Source organism: Podarcis vaucheri, assembly GCF_965113315.1.
Source record: "Podarcis vaucheri genome assembly, chromosome: 9".
NCBI classification, from domain to species: Eukaryota; Metazoa; Chordata; class Lepidosauria; order Squamata; family Lacertidae; genus Podarcis; species Podarcis vaucheri.
Window position 1 is genome coordinate 55915355 of NC_138767.1, and position 19018 is coordinate 55934372.

Genomic DNA, 19018 nt, shown 5'->3' on the forward strand with positions numbered 1-19018 from the left:
GATGTTCTGCCACTGTTCAAGCCTTCTACCAAAGCTTGTGGAATCTGCATTGGCTTTGTGCAAAAACCTAAGATTAGAGTTAGAATTAGAGAAGACAGAGCCCAGGAATTTGTTCTGAGCATCAGGACTGAACCAAGCCCGCAACACAAAAATCCATACCTGGCTACATACCAAGATTTCTTCACGTCAGTAGTAGAGTTTAGGGGGGAAAGTGGAGTAATCTTGCAGCTGCTATTGTTCAATTTTGGGGAATAGGGAATTCTTGCTCATCTACTGCAAATGACTTTGAGAGCTAACTTCTACGTAGCACTGGTGTATTGCCACTCCACAATAAAAGCTATCCCTTTTTTCATTTTTTGGCATTCGTGAACTCAAAAACCACACTAAATGAAGAAGTCAGTGACCCATCTTGGGCTTCAAAACTGCATGGAAGAGCTTGCATCCATACAGCTGTTTCCACATGGCAAGTCTCATCACACACACACCCCACTGAAGGGTAACGGTAAAGGATCCCTAGACGGTTAAGTCCAGACAAAGGCGACTATGGGGTTGGGGCACTCATCTCACTTTCATGCCGAGGGAGCCGGTGTTTGTCCACAGACAGCCTTCTGGGTCATGTGGCCAGCATGACTAAACTGCTTCTGGTGCAATGGAACACCAAGACGGAAGCCAGAGTGTACAAAATGCCATTTACCTTCCCGCTGCAGTGGTACCTATTTATCTACTCGCACTGGTGTGCTTTCAAACTGCTAGGTTGGCAGAAGCTGGGACAGAGCAACGGGAGCTCACCCTGTCACATGGATTCGAACTGCCGACCTTCTGATCAGCAAGCCCAAGGGGCTCAGACCACAGCACCACCCCGTCTCCCTTTTCCCAGGGCATAAAGGGAAGGTGTGAATAGGCTTCAAGTTAGTGTGCATGAAGATTAAATCATTCTTACACACACACAAATTATCATCATCATCATCATCATTATTACTATCCTGCCCATTTATTATTTATATCCCACACACTTTCCTCTGTCTTGAAGTACCTCTCAGAGTTGCTATTGCCGTATTTTTCGCTCTATAGGACGCACTATTTCCCCTTCAAAAATGAAGGGGAAATGTGTGTGCGTCCTATGGAGTGAAGACGCCATAGCCCCGCGACCCTCTCCCGGCTGGAGAGGTGATGCGTGGCTATGGCAGGAGCCTCTCCGCTGCGCCTTTCCGCTGCTCCCTGACCTGCTCTTTTGGGCTGGTGGTGGGCTTCCCCCCACCAGCCCCAAAGAGCAGGTCGAAAGGAACCTGAAGCCTGGAGAGCGAGAGGGGTCAGTGCACACCGACCCTTCTCACTCTCCAGGCTTCCAAGGTAGCCTGTTTTAGAGTGGCACCTTGTTTTAGAGCGGGAAAACAAGAGGGGGAAAGTTCTCCCCCTCTCTGTGCAGCGCCTCCTGCCGCTTCACTGAAGGGGCGCTGGGCAGAGAGGGGAAGAATTTTTTTTCTTGTTCTCCCCCCTCTAAAACAAAGTGCATCCTATTGTCCGGTGCGTCCTATGGTGCGAAAAATACGGTAGTTGCTGAAGGAGATGGGTAAAAAGACAGGCACTACATTCAGCTTGATTGGGTGACTCTGAGTTCTAATATTATGAGAGAGGAAGAAAGGAAGGGAGATTCTCCCCATCCAGTTTCTGCATAATTTCATATACCTCTATCATTTATCCCTCTTACTTGCCTCTCACCAGCTTTTAACTACAGGAAATTTTCCAGGAAATATAATCATAGATCTTCCACATGTTACATCTAGTGTGGCTCTTAAGTGTTTGACAGTAGAAACAAACTGGGCAAAGCTGTTCATTCACATTTCTAGGAAATGCAGTTTCGGGGAAGGAAAGGTAAAAAGGTAAAGGTAAAGGGACCCCTGACCATTAGGTCCAGTCGTGGCCGACTCTGGGGTTGCGGCGCTCATCTCGCTTTATTGGCCAAGGGAGCCAGTGTACAGCTTCCAGGTCATGTGACCAGCATGACTAAGTCACTTCTGGCGAACCAGAGCAGTGCACGGAAATGCCATTTACCTTCCTGCCGGAGTGGTACCTATTTATCTACTTGCACTTTGACGTGCTTTCGAACTGCTAGGTTGGCAAGAGCAGGGACCGAGCAACAAGAGCTTCCCCTGTCGTGGGGATTCGAACCGCCAACCTTCTGATCGGCAAGTCCTAGGCTCTGTGGTTTAACCCACAGCGCCACTCGCGTCCCTCTGAAAGGAAAGGTACTTGCTCTTTTTTTCTCTTTGTCAAACACAAACAGCAACAAAGGTATCAACTTGAAGCAAGCCACCTTCTTAGCAGCAAGTTCCTTAGCACTCCTCCCCCTGTATATTCTGTGAAGACCAGATACTGTCATTTTTGAGTGTCCAGGGCAGAGGTCACACAAAGAAAAAGGAATCCCGTTGATAAGCTCCCAGCAAGAAAAAGTTCATTTGGTGCTGAGAAAATAAGATACTCATACAACAGAAGATAGTGTTTGGTGGAAGATGTCTAGATCCATGTCATGTATGAATGACAACCTGAGTATTTACTGCAATAACTGGAGGAAAATATTTGGAAGATAGGGGCTTTCTTTCATCAGAACTCACCAGAACTCAGTTCCGGCACCTCTCAGGTGAGTGCTATTGCCATTATAAGAGAACAAGGGGAGTGTTCATGGTGCATTCCGGTACCTTTTTTCCTAGAAAAACAGCACTGGGAAAGATCCATAATCCAGTTTTTTGTCGCTGCTAAAACTGAGCATTTTGATATGCAGAGAGGGGACAAGGGGGGTTATGCAATTAAGGACTTTGCAAGTGATTGCAACATCTTGTGGAGAAAGTGACATTTTTGGTGCCTCTCCGTATTTCACAAAAAGATTAGCAGGATCATATGCATCTAGCTGATAAGTTCACAAGGTTTACAGTTCTGTATATGAACTGCTGCCCTTATCAGAGACTTCTCCTTTCTAGACAGAATTTTAAAGTACGTAGGAGGGATCAAAGAGTTAGATTGTTGCCGCTAAATGTTCTGTCAGTATTGTCAGTGGATTTTGATAGCAGAATAACAGCACAATGGAGCAGCACTTCTCCCTGTATAAAACAAGTTGTGCTCTGAATCCCAAAGCTAAACATCTCCTCCTTATGGCTGCTCCAACTTTCACATGAGAGTTAAAGGAGTGTTTCTGACAGTAAATACATAAACGTGTGGTCACACAAATTTGTGTATATACATATATCTTTAAACACCTTTGTAATTGTGCTTGGGAGATCCAAATGCACTGGTGTATATGTGTAAAAATGTGTGTATGTAGGGAGGGAGAAGTAACTTATAGACTTGCCAAAGGGTCACTGCAAAAACAGGACTGGATTTGTCCCACTACAACTCAACCTGACACTCTAAGGGCAAAACTAGCTACTTGCCACAACAAGGACGTAGGCTGCTGAATACATCTTAGTATCTAACATGCAGGGAGTTTTTAAAAAATAGGAATTGCATCAGGTGGGTGGGATTATAATTAATAAGATCAGAGAAGGCACTGAGAGGGAATTTAACTCCATGCCTGCTCTGATCCCATTTGTCATCCTATACCTCCATGCAATTTGCATTTTTTAAAACCTGCAAGTTTTTAACACCATGTCTAATTTGATCCTTAGTCTCTGCTAGCACTGCAAGGAAAGAAGCCACAAGCTAGAATTTAATTCCCTTTTCCACTAAAGATTCTCTGCATAAATTTAGGATGCAATGTTAATTTGTAAAGTACCAAAGGACTCAAACTGTGGTCCAAGCTAGAACTGATGGTGGGAATGAGACCCATGATTGGATCACTCTATGTTTTATTCTGGATATGAACTTTAAGGCAGTCAAGATTTATTGCAACAGCGGGGGAAGGAATTGCATTGGCTAGGTTGCTTGGGGGCAAGAGGCTAATGCTATCTCCCCTTGAGGTTTCTGCAATTAACTTCCTTCCACCTCCACTGCTATTAGTAATGGGAAGGGGAGATAGTTGCCCTCTGTAATCTGCATAATTTAAAGCTTGTTGTAAAAAATAAATTCCCAATCCACTGACCTACTGATAACAACACAGGTTTCAGTCAACACTGGTTTTCCTTCTACAGCAACTACAAGAAAAATTTAAGAAATGATTAAACTAAATATTGGGAGAAGAGCAACTTAGTTTTTCTTCCCTCACAGAATTTCAGTTCTGTATACGAGAAGGAGCCTCTCCACCCCCATCATTCACCCGGACACTGAGGTCCAGCTCCGAGGGCCTTCTGGCGGTTCCATCACTGCGAGAAGTGAGGTTACAGGGAACCAGGCAGAGGGGCTTCTTGGTAGTGGAGCCTGCCCTGTGGAACGCCCTCCCATCAGAGGTCAAGGAAATAAACAACTACAGTGGTGCCCCGCAAGACGAATGCCTCGCAAGACGGAAAACCCGCTAGACGAAACGGTTTTCCGTTTTGGAGGTGCTTCGCAAAACGAATTTCCTATGGGCTTGCTTCGCAAGACGAAAATGTCTTGCGAGTTCCTGCGGGGGTTTTTTCCTCCCCCCCCTTTTTCCCAAGCCGCTAAGCCGCTTATCAGCTGATCCTAAGCCTCTAAGCCGCTTAACAGCTGATCCGCTAAGCCGCTTAACAGCTGATCCGCTAAGCCGCTTAACAGCTGATCCGCTAAGCCGCTAAACCGCTTATCAGCTGATCTGCTAAGCCCGCTAAGCCGCTAATAGCGCTAATCCGCTAATCTGCTAATGGGCTTGCTTCGCATGACGAAAAAACCACAAGATGAAGAGACTCGCAGAACGGATTCTTTTCGTCTTGCGAGGCACCACTGTATCTGACTTTTAGAAGACATTTGAAAACAGCCCTGTTTAGGGAAGTTTTTAATGTTTGATGCTTTACTGTGGTTTACTGAAAGCCTCCCAGAGTGCTTGGGGCAACCCAGTCAGATGGGCATGATATAATAAATAAATGGTTGTGGTAGTTGTTGTGTTGTTAGGCAGATGTGAATTGTAGTCCAAGACACCTGGAAAGCGCCTGGTTGGCAAAGGTTGCTATGGGGGCTTCCATATTGAGCAGCAGTCTCCCTCCTTCAATGCCACACACAGCAAAACACATTTGACATTGAAAAGAGTTTCAAAAGCAGTTTGTCAAATGGCTGGACATCTCTTGTTTACAGGGGAAATAGTTTAAAAATTGCATTGGTCATGCTCAAACTGGCTCTTTGGGTCCCAGCCAGAGTATTTCAGAGGACTGTGCTACTATAAAGTTTCTAGTAAAGGTTTTAAAACAATATTTAGCCAACAGTACATTTTATGGTGTTTAATGATGAATCAATGCACAAGTTCAGCTAAACTTCCTTTTGCACCGTGCATTTCAAGCTCCATGTCCACACAAGGTTTTTCTTTTCTTTTTGTCCTAGTGCTTTCCCTGTGAAAACATGTGTTTTACCACTAAATTGGAGCAGACAGCAATCCATGGAAAACCCACCTGCTGTTTGCTCTGATTCAACAGGTTTTCCTGGGGAAAGCGCTGGGACCAAAAATAAAACCGTTCAGACACGGAGCTTTAAAGCCCAGACTTGTGCCTAGAAACAAAAGGAAGTATGGATGAGCCCCATCAAAGGACTGCTTTTACCAATCATCTGATCAAATTAAAGTCCACAGCAACTAGACTCCAGAAAACAGATACCAATAAATTATTTCTCAAATTCTATGAGATACTAGCTTCCTTTTAAAATTCAAAGACAGGGATTTGGTACCATCTAGTGGTGAGGCATAAGGTGTATGCATCACCATACAACAGTACAAGACTTGTTTTTAGCGTACATTATAGCACCCTGATGTTGGGAAAGATGGAGGGCACAAGGAGAAGAGGACGACAGAGGACGAGATGGTTGGACAGTGTTCGCGAAACTACCAGCATGAGTTTGACCAAACTGCGGGAGGCAGTGGAAGACAGAAGTGCCTGGTGTGTTCTGGTCCATGGGGTCACGAAGAGTCGGACACGACTAAACGACTAAACAACAACAATATGAGCACCATTCATCTCAGCCGCAAGGACTGTCCCAGGAAAAGGTGTCTATACCACATGCAATGTTATCACTTATTAGCACTTCCCTTTTGAGGCTGAAAGAAAGTGGGCTCATTTAAAACAATGTGAGATGCACAGGAACCACTTATTGAATGCTGGCGGATCAGAATATTCCATCTTCTCAGGAATACTGAGTTTTCCAAACACATCCCTTACAAAACAAAGACTTAAAGCGCAGGTTGCAATCTGGCAAAACGTAAAGAAACATGGGTAGGGGTTTTGAAGGGTAGATTATTGCAATGCACTTCATGTGGGGCTTTCCCTTGCACTTGATCTGGAAGCTGCAGCTGATGCAGAATCACAGTGGCTGAGACCATTCAGCATAGGACACCTGTACTCAAGAGATCTGCCACTGGCTGAAAATTTGTTATGGGGCCAGGTTCAAGGTTACTATTGGTACATAAAATCTTTTAGTGGCTTGGAATCCATTTAACATGTGGGATCACGTGCCTTACCCCATAGGTCATACCTATAGGGCAGAGTACAGAAAGTAGGATTGGAGAATAGTCTGCTTGACCACTTCAGTCTGTGGAACTGGCACACAATACTTGTTCTACGCTTTAAAAAAAATAGTTTGTTTTCGTTTGTTTGCTTTAGCGTGGTGCCACCTACACTTTCAAACTCCCTGCCTATTAACACTAGCAGGTGCCTTCCCTGTATTCTTTCTGGCAGCTGCTGAAATCGTTTTCCTCTGGGCAAGCCTAATAATAGTAGTAGTAGTAGCAGCAGTAGTAGTAGTAATAATAATAATAATAATAATATATTTATACCCGCCCATCTGGCTGGGATTCCCCAGCTACTCTGGGCGGCTATCCAGAAACTCCAACACATTTCAATCTCTTGTTAGTTGATGCTGATTTTAAACGTTGATTTTATTTATAATGTTGATACTTCTTGTAAACCAGGTAAGAGGTTAGGTCTGGTTAAATAAATAAAATAAGGATAGAGGGCACCTTCCCGGCTCTCTTTGTAAGTTGTTGGTTGTTTTTTCCTTCCTCGGGTTGAAATTTTGTAAAAAAATAAGCAGACAGTAGTGAAGACAGAACATCCTGCTCTCATTGAGCGCACAAACCCTCAAAATACGGGAAACAGCTTACGTCACTCTTCACTTTTACTTATCTCTATGAGCTGAACGGCCGGAACCTTACGCGCTGTAAGTGACAAATAGAAACGCCAATTACAAACCGAATGGCGAAACAAATAGCGAATGTAAAGCTTTTAGAGGCGGGCCCAATGGATGATTTGGCAGTTGTGTAGTCTTTGAGGTGACGGACACCCCTCATGTCTATTGGCTGGCGGAGGGACAATAGCTGATTGGTGTCCGTCCTTTAAAAAAAACAAAAACTCGCATCATGTGACGGGTTTCAGGAAGTGTGAGGGTTTTTTAAAACAATTAAGAGGGCTGGTTGGCTTTTGCGGCTGCGCAGTTGCTGGAGCGATGGCTGAGCTGTGGCTGGTTCTGGCCGCCAGTTTCCTCGCGGCCCTGCTGGCTCTGCGGCTGCCTGGGCTGAAGCCCCCTCCCGGGCGCCCCTCGCTCAGCCTGGCGGCGGTCTTCCAGGATCTCCTCCGCTACGGCAAGACCAAGAGCGGCTGTCAGCCGCGCCCGCCCCAGCTGCAGGTCTTCGACGTGCCCAAGAGGTGACCGAAGCGACCCTATGAATGCAATGTTCCTGGGCATGTGCAGAGTGCCTGGTGAGACTCATGGCATTGTAGAGCTGGAAAGGGAACCCGAGGGCCGTCTGGTCCGGTCCCCTTGCAATGCCGGAGCAGGGTGGATTTGATTTACATCAAATCGATTTAAACCAATAGTCAGTGAGGAAGTCACTTAACAATGTTACTAAGATTGGATTAAGTACAGTTAAGATGTATGTTTGTTTGTTTGTTTAAAAATTTTGGAAAATCAATAAAAAAAATGGAAATATATATATATATAATAAAGCACTAGTTAGTAAGACTTGATTTAAATCTTTTTTTTTAACCGAAAGACTCATTTTTCTTCCGGTATAATCTTAATGTTTACAACCAGATGAAGGTTTCGTTTTTGGAATAATAAATTTTCAGAGTAGTTTTTACAGTTATATCAAAAATTTCTGATTTGGTTATACTATTAGAGATACATAGACAGATAATTATTAAATGATGGTGGGGTTTAATGAGTTAACTGTTTATATTTGGACAACTTTTCTGCTGTACTTTATTGGAAGGAGAAAAGTAATCATTTACTTAATAACAATTTAAACAATTTATTTAACTAAAACAATAACATTATAGCATATGCATCCGTGTTTGTTAACTGATGTGCTTAAACATTTTTTTTTAAAAATACCTTAATCTGAGTTTTAGCACGCATGAAAAACTTTAACCAAATCCTTATTTCCTGATGAATAGCTTTTGGACTATAATGTAACTTAAATAGAAATATATCTTTAGAAAGATTTTTCCTCCAAAAGTATTTTATTTTAAATATCCAATTTAAATTTTAAAAAATCCATTTTAATAATAATAATAATAATAATAATAATAGTTTTGAAATCATTTATTTTTATCCACCCTGTTCCTGAGTAAGATGCATATGGTCGCAGCCCATGCAGTATGTTTTAGAAAAGCTGAACAAAATCGGAATTGTAATTTCTACTTCAGGCAAAATAAATGGGGGGGGGGGGATACCCAAGACATCATTCCAAGCAATGTGGGCGAACTTAAAAGTACTTGTTTTGAATCTGCTGCTGTTCTAGAAATAGTCGTTCAATTTAGTATATGGTCTTGCCAATCTCATTCTCTCTGAAATTAAGCCATGAACTAAGACACTAATTCTAGGGTGGGTGGGTGCGTGGCTTCCTATTGGTAAATGGGCAAAGCCAAAAAACATGACAAAAAAGGTGTTTTGAAAGTTGCAACTTGAGATGGTAATGAACATATTACCTTGGCAGTTCAGTGAAGGAAGGAAGGAAGAGAGTGTTGGGGGAAATATTTTTGTGAGTCGGCCATGGCAAATGAAGGAAAGGCAACAGAAGGTTAGAATATAGGGAATGTGGTTGTAGGGAATAAAACAGTAAACTGTCAGTGCTTCCTTCTACAGGTGGTTCTACCACTTCTATGTTGTGTCGGTGATCTGGAACGGTTCCGTGCTGCTGTTGCTTCTCCAAAGCCACCTTCTGTCAAGGCCCTTTCCTATTTGGCTTCAGGACTTCCTCAGCATTCTTGGAGTATCGCAGGACCAAGATGGAGGTGTGTCGTCTCCTGAGAATTTTATTTATTTATTAAATTTGTATACAGTGGTACCTTGGGTTAAGAACTTAATTCGTTCTGGAGGTCCATTCTTAACCTGAAGCTGTTCTTAACCTGAGACACCACTTTAGCTAATGGGGCCTCCCGTTGCTGCCATGCCACGCGATTTCTATTCTCATCCTGAAGCAAAGTTCTTAACCCGAGGTACTATTTCTGGGTTAGCGGAATCCGTAACCTGAAGCGTCTGTAACCCGAGGTACCACTGTATCCAAAGATCGCAGGGCGGTTCACAACCTAAAAAGACAAAATGAGAACGCAAACTACATTAAAATAATTTTTAAAAAAGCAGTAGCACACACACACATATTTCAAAGGCCATAGAATATTTAATCAGCCAAAGGCCTGGTTATAGAGAAACATTTTTGGCTGGTTCCTAAAGATATGAAATGAAGGTGCTGACGAGCTTCCCTGGGGAGAACATTCCACAAGCAGGGAGCCATTGCAAAACAGGCCCTTTCTCGCGTTGCCACCCTCCAGACCTTCGTGGAGGCAGGTGGCACATGAAGGAAGGGCCTCAGTTGATGATTGCAGGGTCCAGATCAGTTCATATGGGGAGAGGCAGTTGCTTCATAGTCGGTGGTATCGAAAGCCACCCAGAGGTTGAGGAGAATTAACAGGGTCACAGTTCCCCAGGCTCCCTCCCAACAGAGGTAATCATATAGGGCGGCCAAAACTCTTTCTGTTTCAAAACATCCTGAGACACCCGAGAATCATATGAACTGTTGCTTGTCATGGAAAAATAAACCCCCTGTGTTCTCCTTTCCTCAGGGCTCTATCTGCTCCACTTAAACAGTGTTTTAAAACTCAAAACTATTTCCCCATAACATGTATATCAGTAAAAGGTAAAGGGACCCCTGACCATTAGGTCCATTCATGGCCAACTCTGGGGTTGCGGCGCTCATCTTGCTTTATTGGCTGAGGGAGCCGGCATACAGCTTCCATGTCATGTGGCCAGCATGACTAAGCCACTTCTGGCGAACCAGAGCAGTGCACGGAAACGCCATTTACCTTCCCACCAGAGCGGTACCTATTTATCTACTTGCACTTTGACGTGCTTTCCAACTGCTAGGTTGGCAGGAGCAGGGACCGAGCAACGGGAGCTCACCCTGTTGCAGGGATTCGAACTGCAGACCTTCTGATCAGCAAGTCCTAGGCTCTTTGGTTTAAACCCACAATGCCACCCATGCCCCATGTATGTCAGTGCACGTTACAATTTTTTAACATATATTCACAGTTGCACCACTGGCAGTAGAATGACTTCCTTTACTTCCCCCTATTATTTAGAGATGCAAGTTTCCCTTAAGCACACATTTCAAGGTTTGGGTTCTCCTGGAAGTGTACCACTTGAGAACGCAGGTGGAGCATTTTTTTGTTTGAATCCTCCTTCATGTAAAAGAGAAACTCCTTGCATGTCTGAGAAATGGCTAGGGTGGAACCCTGAGAGCCAGCATGGTGTAGTGGTTAAGAGTGGTGGAGTCATAATCTGGTGAACCGGGTTCGCTTCCCCACTCCTCCACATGCAGCTGCTGGGTGACCTTGGGCTAATCACACTTCTTTGAAGTCTCTCAGCCTCACTCACCTCACAGAGTGTTTGTTGTGGGGGAGGAAGGGAAAGGAGATTGTTAGCAGCTTTGAGACTCCTTAGGGTAGTGATAAAGCAGGATATCAAATCCAAACTACTACCTTGTATCAGACACAATAGCTTTTCACACACAAGGAATTCACCACTTAGATCATTCAGATGAGCAGCCTTGAATCTCATAGTAGGTGGATGTTTTGCAATTATGATGAAATACATTATTCGCTGCCCTGATGAGATGACTCAGATTATTCATAAAGTAAATGAACAGTTTTGAAAGTGCCCGATGCAATAATGGTTCTACCGATATTGCTAAGTTCTTGGAGTTATGCATGCAAACATAATGCAATGTGTCTGAGTTATTGTTTTTGCAAGCATTTACTTTCTCTTTTGATCCTGCTGTTCGCCTGCCTTTTAATGAGAATCTGACATGTCTGGTGAAAAGAGCAACCTGTGTTGGATTTCTAGGTGGTGAATCCTTGTCTGTTTTCCTGGTTTGCCTCTTTGTCTGGTTAAACAGCTGTAGACGGCTAAAAGAGTGTCTTCACATCAGTGTGTTCTCAGGAGGTGTCATCCATATTGTACAGTACTGCTTTGGACTCTGTTACTATGTTCTGCTGGGCTTAACTTTGTTATGTCAAGTGCCAACCAATGTCCAGGAAGGTAAGTATCTTATTTAGCAGCAGCATCTTATATAATGCTTCTTTGTTTTCCATGGGAGTAGATTAGGCTGAAGCCTGGTAAACACACAGCAAAATGGAACGTAAGAGTATAGAAAGCTATCAACTTATAAGGATTTTAAAAAGCCCCTTTTTTCAAACGAAAACCAATCCAGAGTAGCAGACTACTCCCAACATCACATCCTTGATCTGGTTTGGCGACATCTTACTCTGAGATACAGTGGGATGTAGCTTGCCATTGAAAAACTACCCCCAAAATATTTTTATTCAGGTTTTTTTTAATATAGGTCTGGATTAGAGATAAGTATTTTTTCACCATAAAATTTGAGGTGTCCATTTCTTTTAGTTCTCAAATGCTAGCAATGCAGAGACCTGTTCAATGTAGGAAGCCACAGGTCAAACATAATCACAAGGATAATAAAGAATGCATTTACTAGGGCCAGCTTCTGTTCACAAATCAGTATGTGAGCTTTTAGTTTTTGCAGACTGGATTGAAATAGTTACTGAAGTAGAACTCTGTGGCACATACTTGCATGTAGTTTTGTGCGAATTTATGCCATAAGTGTTTTTATAAATATTTGTTTCCCTTATTGTAGACCAAGGTAAAATGCCTTTAGCTCTTTTTTTTTGGGGGGGGGGGATTAAATCAAACAAGAATCGGGAGCAGGCAGGGACAGAGAGATTTCTGTTGTCTGTGTGAGTTCTGGCCTAGTACATACTGCAGAGCTGGGATTTTAAACTAGTTCCTGTTGATGAATCACAGAAGTACACCATATTAAATTTGCTGTAAGTGTCTATAAGTTGTTGCTTTATTAAATTCATTTGCTTTTATGAAAAATTCCCCCATTAGTTATCAGATCTACAGAAATATGCCATAATTTAAGAATTTATTTCACTTCTGTGCAATGTTCCTTTAAGTCAGGGTTGGGGAACCAGTTGGACTACAGTTTCCATCATGTCTGACCATTGGCCATGATGACTGAACCTGGTGGAAATATCTGGAGGTCCACAGGTTCCCCATTCCTGCTTTATGTGTTGATTTGCCAGCCCTCCTAGCTCAAACACTACTTAATTTTTGCCTCTTTTTTTAGTTGGGGGTATCATAGAAACGATAAGCATGACAGTATGCCAGATCTTTAGAATAAGGACTGTAGGGAAGAATTTGATACTCCTCTGTATCTTGAACGTGGCGTTAAGAGTGTCGTCCAAGACGAGACATGCAGTTGGGAGAACCGCCTGAGCTAGCTGCTAGAAGAAATATAGATTCTGATTCTTTTAGCATCTAAACATACCCTCTTTCTGCATAATTCAGGGAAAGATCACCGACTGACTGTCTGCTGGTACCATGTCCTTGGAGTCCTGATGTTCATTTGGGCCTCTGTTCATCAACATAGATGTCATGTGATTCTAGCTAATCTTAGAAAAAATAAATCAGGTAAGATATTTTGCTGTTGGTTCTAGTCTAGCTTTTGCTCCTCCAGGTAAAAAACGTTACAGTACCTTGCACATCCATAATCTTGCAAGTATTGTTGCTTTCCCCACAACACTAATACCCACAAATTAGATCAGTGCTGGTGAAAATGGGATGTATTTCAACATTATTCCTCAGCTAGACAAGACTAACACCTGTTTACTTTTTGCTATTTCAGGGAAAGTACTAAATTTGGACCACAGTATTCCTTTCGGCGACTGGTTTGAGTTTGTGTCCTGTCCGCATTACTTTGCCGAACTTCTAATATACCTGTCAATGGCTGTCATGTTTGGGTTTAACAATTTAACGTGGTGGCTTGTTGTGACTTATGTGTTCTTCAGCCAGGCAGTGAGTGCCGTTTTGTGCCATGAATATTACCTGAGCAACTTCAAACAGTATCCAAAGTGTCGGAAAGCCTATGTACCCTTTCTTTTTTAGGCTGTTCATCTTAACTTGTGGGAATGGAAATCTTTTTCTAGGTGTCAAGAGGCTGTTATAAGCAGAGGATTTGACTAAAACTGAATTGATGCAGATCGGTCTGAAATCCTTTTACCACTTAGTTTTTAGAATGAACTGCTGTGGTATATGGAAACAACCGGTTTATGAATACTCAAAAGGAAGTATCATTGAGTTCAAAGTGGCATACTTTCAGGTAAGCCCATTGAACACAGCAGAACTTACTTCTGAGTATGCTAAGATAATACTGTGAACAAAGAGATTCTGCGTGTGTCCATCTCCCCCACCAAATGCTCAAACCTGAAGCCATATTTGTTACATATGGCCTTAATGAGAAGGAATTATTTACATAGTAAGAGTGAAGACGGTACTATTGAACATGTATTTATTTTTCTGCATTCGTTCTGTGCAGCATGCAGAACTGAAAGAAACAGCTGCACCTTCAGTCCGATTCACATATTCATGCACATCATTTGAATAACAAAATGATGAAAAATCATTTTAATAGCCGTTGCGTATGTGAATGGACTCTTTTGAACCACATTGCTAATAGTTACTTGGAACAATTACCATGCATGTGTAAATTGGCTGTTCTTATTTCTACACTTGAAAATTATACTACTTTTCATTTTGAAATCAGAGTTTGAATATTTAGAAGCAGAAATCTCAACTGCAGCTTCTTATTCTATAAAGCTTGAAGGCAAGGCACAACCTGGAAAATTAAATAACTCTGTTGCTGTCATTCCTTTATAAGAAAATTGTATGCGAGAACTGCTCCCAGTAGTACAGAGAATAACATTGTCGTGTTTCTCACAAACGCCTATGTTTAAATGGAGACTTTCATTGTATGAACCATTCTAGATAAGCGCATGGGTGTTCAGAACAATGCAAATATAGAAAATGTAGTTGCACGTCATGGTTTCGATCCAAAACAAAGGAGACCACAGCCATGTGATGCAACAGTTTTCGGGGTCAGGCTTCCTGCCCCAATGTAACTTTGCAAGTTACAGCGCCTGAAGATCATTGCAGGCCCATGGCCATGCACAGTTATTTCCTAAGAATGTAAGGATTAGAAATTCTGATTTTTTTTAAAAAAAGGAAGCCGGTGGGGGAGAATATCTTATGCTTTCAGCAACCTGTTAATGCTTGAGAAGCTACATAACTGCATTGACATTTCATAAAATAAGCCTTCCCAATAGCCTCACATACGTATTTCCTCCAACCAAACAAAATATGGTTCTGGGTAGCTCAGTTCATGTCCTCTACCTCACTCCAGCTACACTGTTTGTCTTTTTCAGCTCACAGTGAAGTGGGTCTCCTTGCACAAGGGTCTGGAAACCCCTGGTAATGGTTTTGAAAAAATGCTTTTGGAAACCCAGGTGTCCCATAAGTGCTGTCCTAAGTACTGTTAATCTGAACAACATGTACTCTACCCATCTCTCTCTCTCTCTCTCTCTCTCTCTCTCTCTCTCACACACACACACACACACACACACACACTCTGTTGGAAGATGTGATGTTGATTAACCCTGTTAATGTCTTTCACACCAGGGTAGTTGAACATATAGTACTACTGTAGTATCGTCTATTTTATTATTTATTTTCATATGAGTGCATGGGAGCAAAGGCTTAAAGATTTTCTTCATAGTGTAACAAGCCCAAGAAAGCTAGGGAATGACATTTGGTTCTCACAGACTGTACTTAGGATCAAATTTTGTCTGGTACAGCAATGACTTACGTTTTTATAAAACTATTTAAAATTGATGGTGTATATTTTGTACTATTTTATCCATCTGTTGTATGTAGAATACCCAATGTAATATTTACATATTTAATAAAAACCTGAACGACTGGTCTGCTTTGAAAGAAGCAAATTAATACTGTCCTGCTTATTTTCTTCAACCACAATAGAATAACATGGCAGAGAAAAGTACTTAATGAAGTAATTTTTTTAATTAAAAAAACCCCACATATATACAGAGAGTACCCAGAAGGCTGTGAGCCAATTCTGGTGGGGAAAAGAAAGTGCTGTTAAGAAAAGCTGGATGCTGCAACATGGAGCAGCATTACTTATACAAAAATTTGCATATAATTGCACAATTCAATCTTGGTTTGTTACATATGAGGAAGAGCAAAGTGTTACACAGGCCACTGAAGCCCTGCCTTTTGAAGCTAGCAGTCCTGATGGGTGTGGGCTTCTACCCCACTCCTTGGCATTCTTGCTATTTTATTAGGCCCACAGAATTTCTATAAATTTAATTAATATTAATAATAATATACTGCACTTGCAGACAGAAGCGTGAGAATCTTGTTGAAAGAGAGAACTACGGTCTTGTGTGCAAATTCTGTGTTTGGAACTGCCTCCCAGGACAAAGATACTTAATCTACAGTACAGGAAGTACTTTTTTGATTTAAAAAAGCAAACGAGGTGACAGTACAGTGGTACCTCGGGTTACATACTCCGCTTCAGGTTACAGACTCCGCTAACCCAGAAATAGTACCTCAGGTTAAGAACTTTACCTCAGGATGAGAACAGAAATCGCACAGCGGCAGCAGGAGGCCCCATTAGCTAAAGTGGTGCTTCAGGTTAAGAACAGTTTCAGGTTAAGAACAGACCTCCAGAACGAATTAAGTTCTTAACCCGAGGTACCACTGTACACTCTATATAAAGTGTGTTGGGTGCCAGAACAAAATGGCTGCCATGAGCAGGGCAGGGGGAGGGAAAGGTGTAGGTACCCTTTTTGTCACACACAAAAAGCACCGGATACAAGACTGGAGAACTTGTGGCCTTCCAGATGCTGAACCACCATTCCCATCAGCCTGACCCACCATAGGCGGCCATGGGTTCTCTGTTTCTGCTTGAATAAATGTCCATAGGGTTGTGCCCTAAGGTTGTAACTCCCAATGAACTCAACAGAACTTCTGAGCATACATGCCAAGGATTTTGCTGTTAAAAGGGTTGAGCACCTGATGAGGATCCTGGGCTAGAGCCTTAAGGCCTCTAGAATAACTGACGCCCTTTCCACATATTCCAGAACCATTTCAAATACAGTATTTTATTATTTCAAGTGGATACCTTAAATTTGTCCCAAAAAAATTCCCAAAGTTCTCCAATCTCATCTCAAAACACCTAGTAACTCTACTTTGTTCCTTTCCTTTCCCTCTCCTAGAATAATGGAGAGTGGTGATAATGACCAGTTGAAGACCAATGCTCTGGAATTTTTAGTTGATGGATGTGGTACAGTTTGGTTAAGCCATTTATTTTGTTATATTAAATATTTTAGTGATAAGCAGGTTGTAATCTATGCCATCTCATAGGCTCATCTGATACCATGCAGTTGAGTCAAATGAGCTCATCACCCAGTTATGATGTGGACACTGCTGCAGGATTGAGCCAAAAGATTTTCAGGTTAACCAGTTATTGAATTCTATGTAAGTACCACAGTAAAACAAGATGGCTTCCAAGTGTTCTTTATTTTTCAAACTCAAATGTCTAAGGTGGTGTAACCTTCATAATAGAACAACAGTAACAGTTGGGGGTTTTGTTGTTGCTGCTGCTATGCAATAACTTTTTTAAAATAATCCAGCTTTGTTTTTATTTAATCCTCATTTACATTTGGCACTTCCAGTAACAAGAACTGGGCTGCGTTCCTAAAAGGACACCTGGCTTTGCTTCAAGGCTATTTATCCCTGGCAGTGTTTCTGGGTGTAAATCAACAGTCTTGTAAACAGAAAAAAATTACTGATTCTGTCAAGTTGTTTGGCTAATGTTGGCAGGAAAAGATGTATGACGAGACATCGACAAATTAAGGATCCTCCACCCACCTTTCTGGTCAGAAATGTATTGCAGCGGTAAGTGAACAATCCAGTGTGTCACTCAGACTCTATGTCTCCAGAATAAACTCAGGGAAGTTGCTCAAGTAACTAAGTTTATGTCAACATAGCACTTTGCGCTGCATAGCTGGAATGTCCGAGCTGCTGAGACTGCACTCATTGAACTGCATACTTCATCACAATAATGAACAGACAGTGATGTCAGTGGGGCTACTTTAGAGTAGGTAGAGTATTACTGATGGATTTACTGTCACCCCATAACATGGGCTCTCTGGTTGGCTTGTACACAAACACACAAAATTAAAGTAGTATAAAGCAATAGCAACTAAGTAATAAGTCAATTAAAAGAACAAGTACACAATTTAAGCACAATGTTTAAAAACAGTAACATTTGCAGATGGATTGTGTAGCTGCTTACAAGTAGTAACCAAGGAGAATTTGCAGCCCAACCAACCTGTGTTTACCATGAGGTAAGTCTCACTGGCAATATAATTCAGTTCTAGTTATGAATCAATCAATCATTTTATTTGTATGCTACCTTTCCACAGTTTAAACTGCTCAAGGTGGCTTACAACATATTAAAAACAAACACATAACTGCAAACATAAAAGCAGTTATATGTAATAAAACAAAACTTCAAAAAGTACACAACCAAACTGAACAATTTCCAGATCTCTTTCTCTTTGGCGATCACTCATAGCCAAGTAAGATTGTCTTCCATAAACACAGTTTTAACAATGAGTCAGTAAGTGACTGTGGAGGCCAATTCTGGATCCACACGTTCCTTCCATAGTGGGGACATTGGTTTCTGGGCGGGAATTGATCACGGTGTGGATTTTCCAAGTGTGCCTTCCTCTTAGCACGTTTCTCCCTTGTGTCCTGAGTTTGAGTGTCTTCAAAGCCCTTGACACCTTTGGTAAAGGCTGTTCTCCAACTGGAGCACCCGCAGGCCAGTGTTTCCCAGTTGTCAGTGTTTATACTACATTTTTAAAGATTTGCCTTGAGACAGTCTTTAAACCTCTTTTGTTGACCACCAGCATTACACTTTCCATTTTTAAGTTGGGAATAGAGTAGTTGCTTTGGAAGACAATGATGAGGCATCCGCACATGACGAGTCCACCAGTAACCCTCTCCAACAAAAAGCCCTCAACAATGCCCCAACCCAAGAGGAAGAAATAAACTGTTAGCATGCATCTGTTTGCATGCATATTTGAAAGCACCTCAAAATGTGCATTCCATGCAAAAGAGTGTGGTGCTAATAGACAGGGTCCTTATGCAGAGGTGCATTTATGTCCATAGTTTGCCATAAATATCTGTTTCTCTTATTTGCCAAACAAGATGCAGATCTCCTTCACAAGATCAGGGCAACTGAATGCAGATGTTGACAAGCATCCCAGAACTCCCACCATGGAGCCCAAGTAAAATCTCTCACTGCCTCCATTTCTTGCCCTTCTATTTGCCAGGAGGTGATGGGACCAGTGGCCATGATCTCATGCATCATAAGGTGCACAATTTACATTGCACGCCTGGGTCTTTATTTCCCACCCACTTAAACTACCAGAATTCTTGAGGAGTCGCGCGGCCCCAGAGGGAGGGAGCGGGTCGGAGGGGAAAGCGC

The 19018-nt window shown here is 42.2% G+C and overlaps 1 protein-coding gene and 1 long non-coding RNA gene across 2 annotated transcripts; one reads left to right on the forward strand and one right to left on the reverse strand.

Moving 5' to 3' along the window:
- Window positions 1-7494: 7494 nt before the first annotated feature.
- Window positions 7495-14652, forward strand: SRD5A3 (steroid 5 alpha-reductase 3). The gene is made up of 5 exons (XM_082238282.1): window positions 7495-7730; window positions 9172-9320; window positions 11428-11622; window positions 12952-13074; window positions 13289-14652. Exons 1-5 carry the CDS (start codon window positions 7531-7533, stop codon window positions 13546-13548), a joined length of 927 nt encoding a protein of 308 aa, XP_082094408.1. The 5' UTR covers window positions 7495-7530; the 3' UTR covers window positions 13549-14652.
- A 264-nt stretch (window positions 14653-14916) lies between these two features.
- Window positions 14917-18802, reverse strand: LOC309540944. The gene is made up of 2 exons (XR_014223555.1): window positions 15043-18802; window positions 14917-15007 (listed from the first exon to the last, which is right to left on the reverse strand). It is a non-coding gene; the product is annotated as an uncharacterized lncRNA (long non-coding RNA).
- Window positions 18803-19018: the final 216 nt, after the last annotated feature.

Bases quoted from the DNA above. Each gene is read 5' to 3' on its own strand.
- SRD5A3 (XM_082238282.1), top strand. From the start codon at position 7,531: ATGGCTGAGCTGTGGCTGGTTCTGGCCGCCAGTTTCCTCGCGGCCCTG. The intron at 7,731-9,171 runs GTGACCGAAGCG...TTCCTTCTACAG, and splicing joins GTCTTCGACGTGCCCAAGAG to GTGGTTCTACCACTTCTATG. The intron at 11,623-12,951 runs GTAAGTATCTTA...TGCATAATTCAG, and splicing joins GCCAACCAATGTCCAGGAAG to GGAAAGATCACCGACTGACT.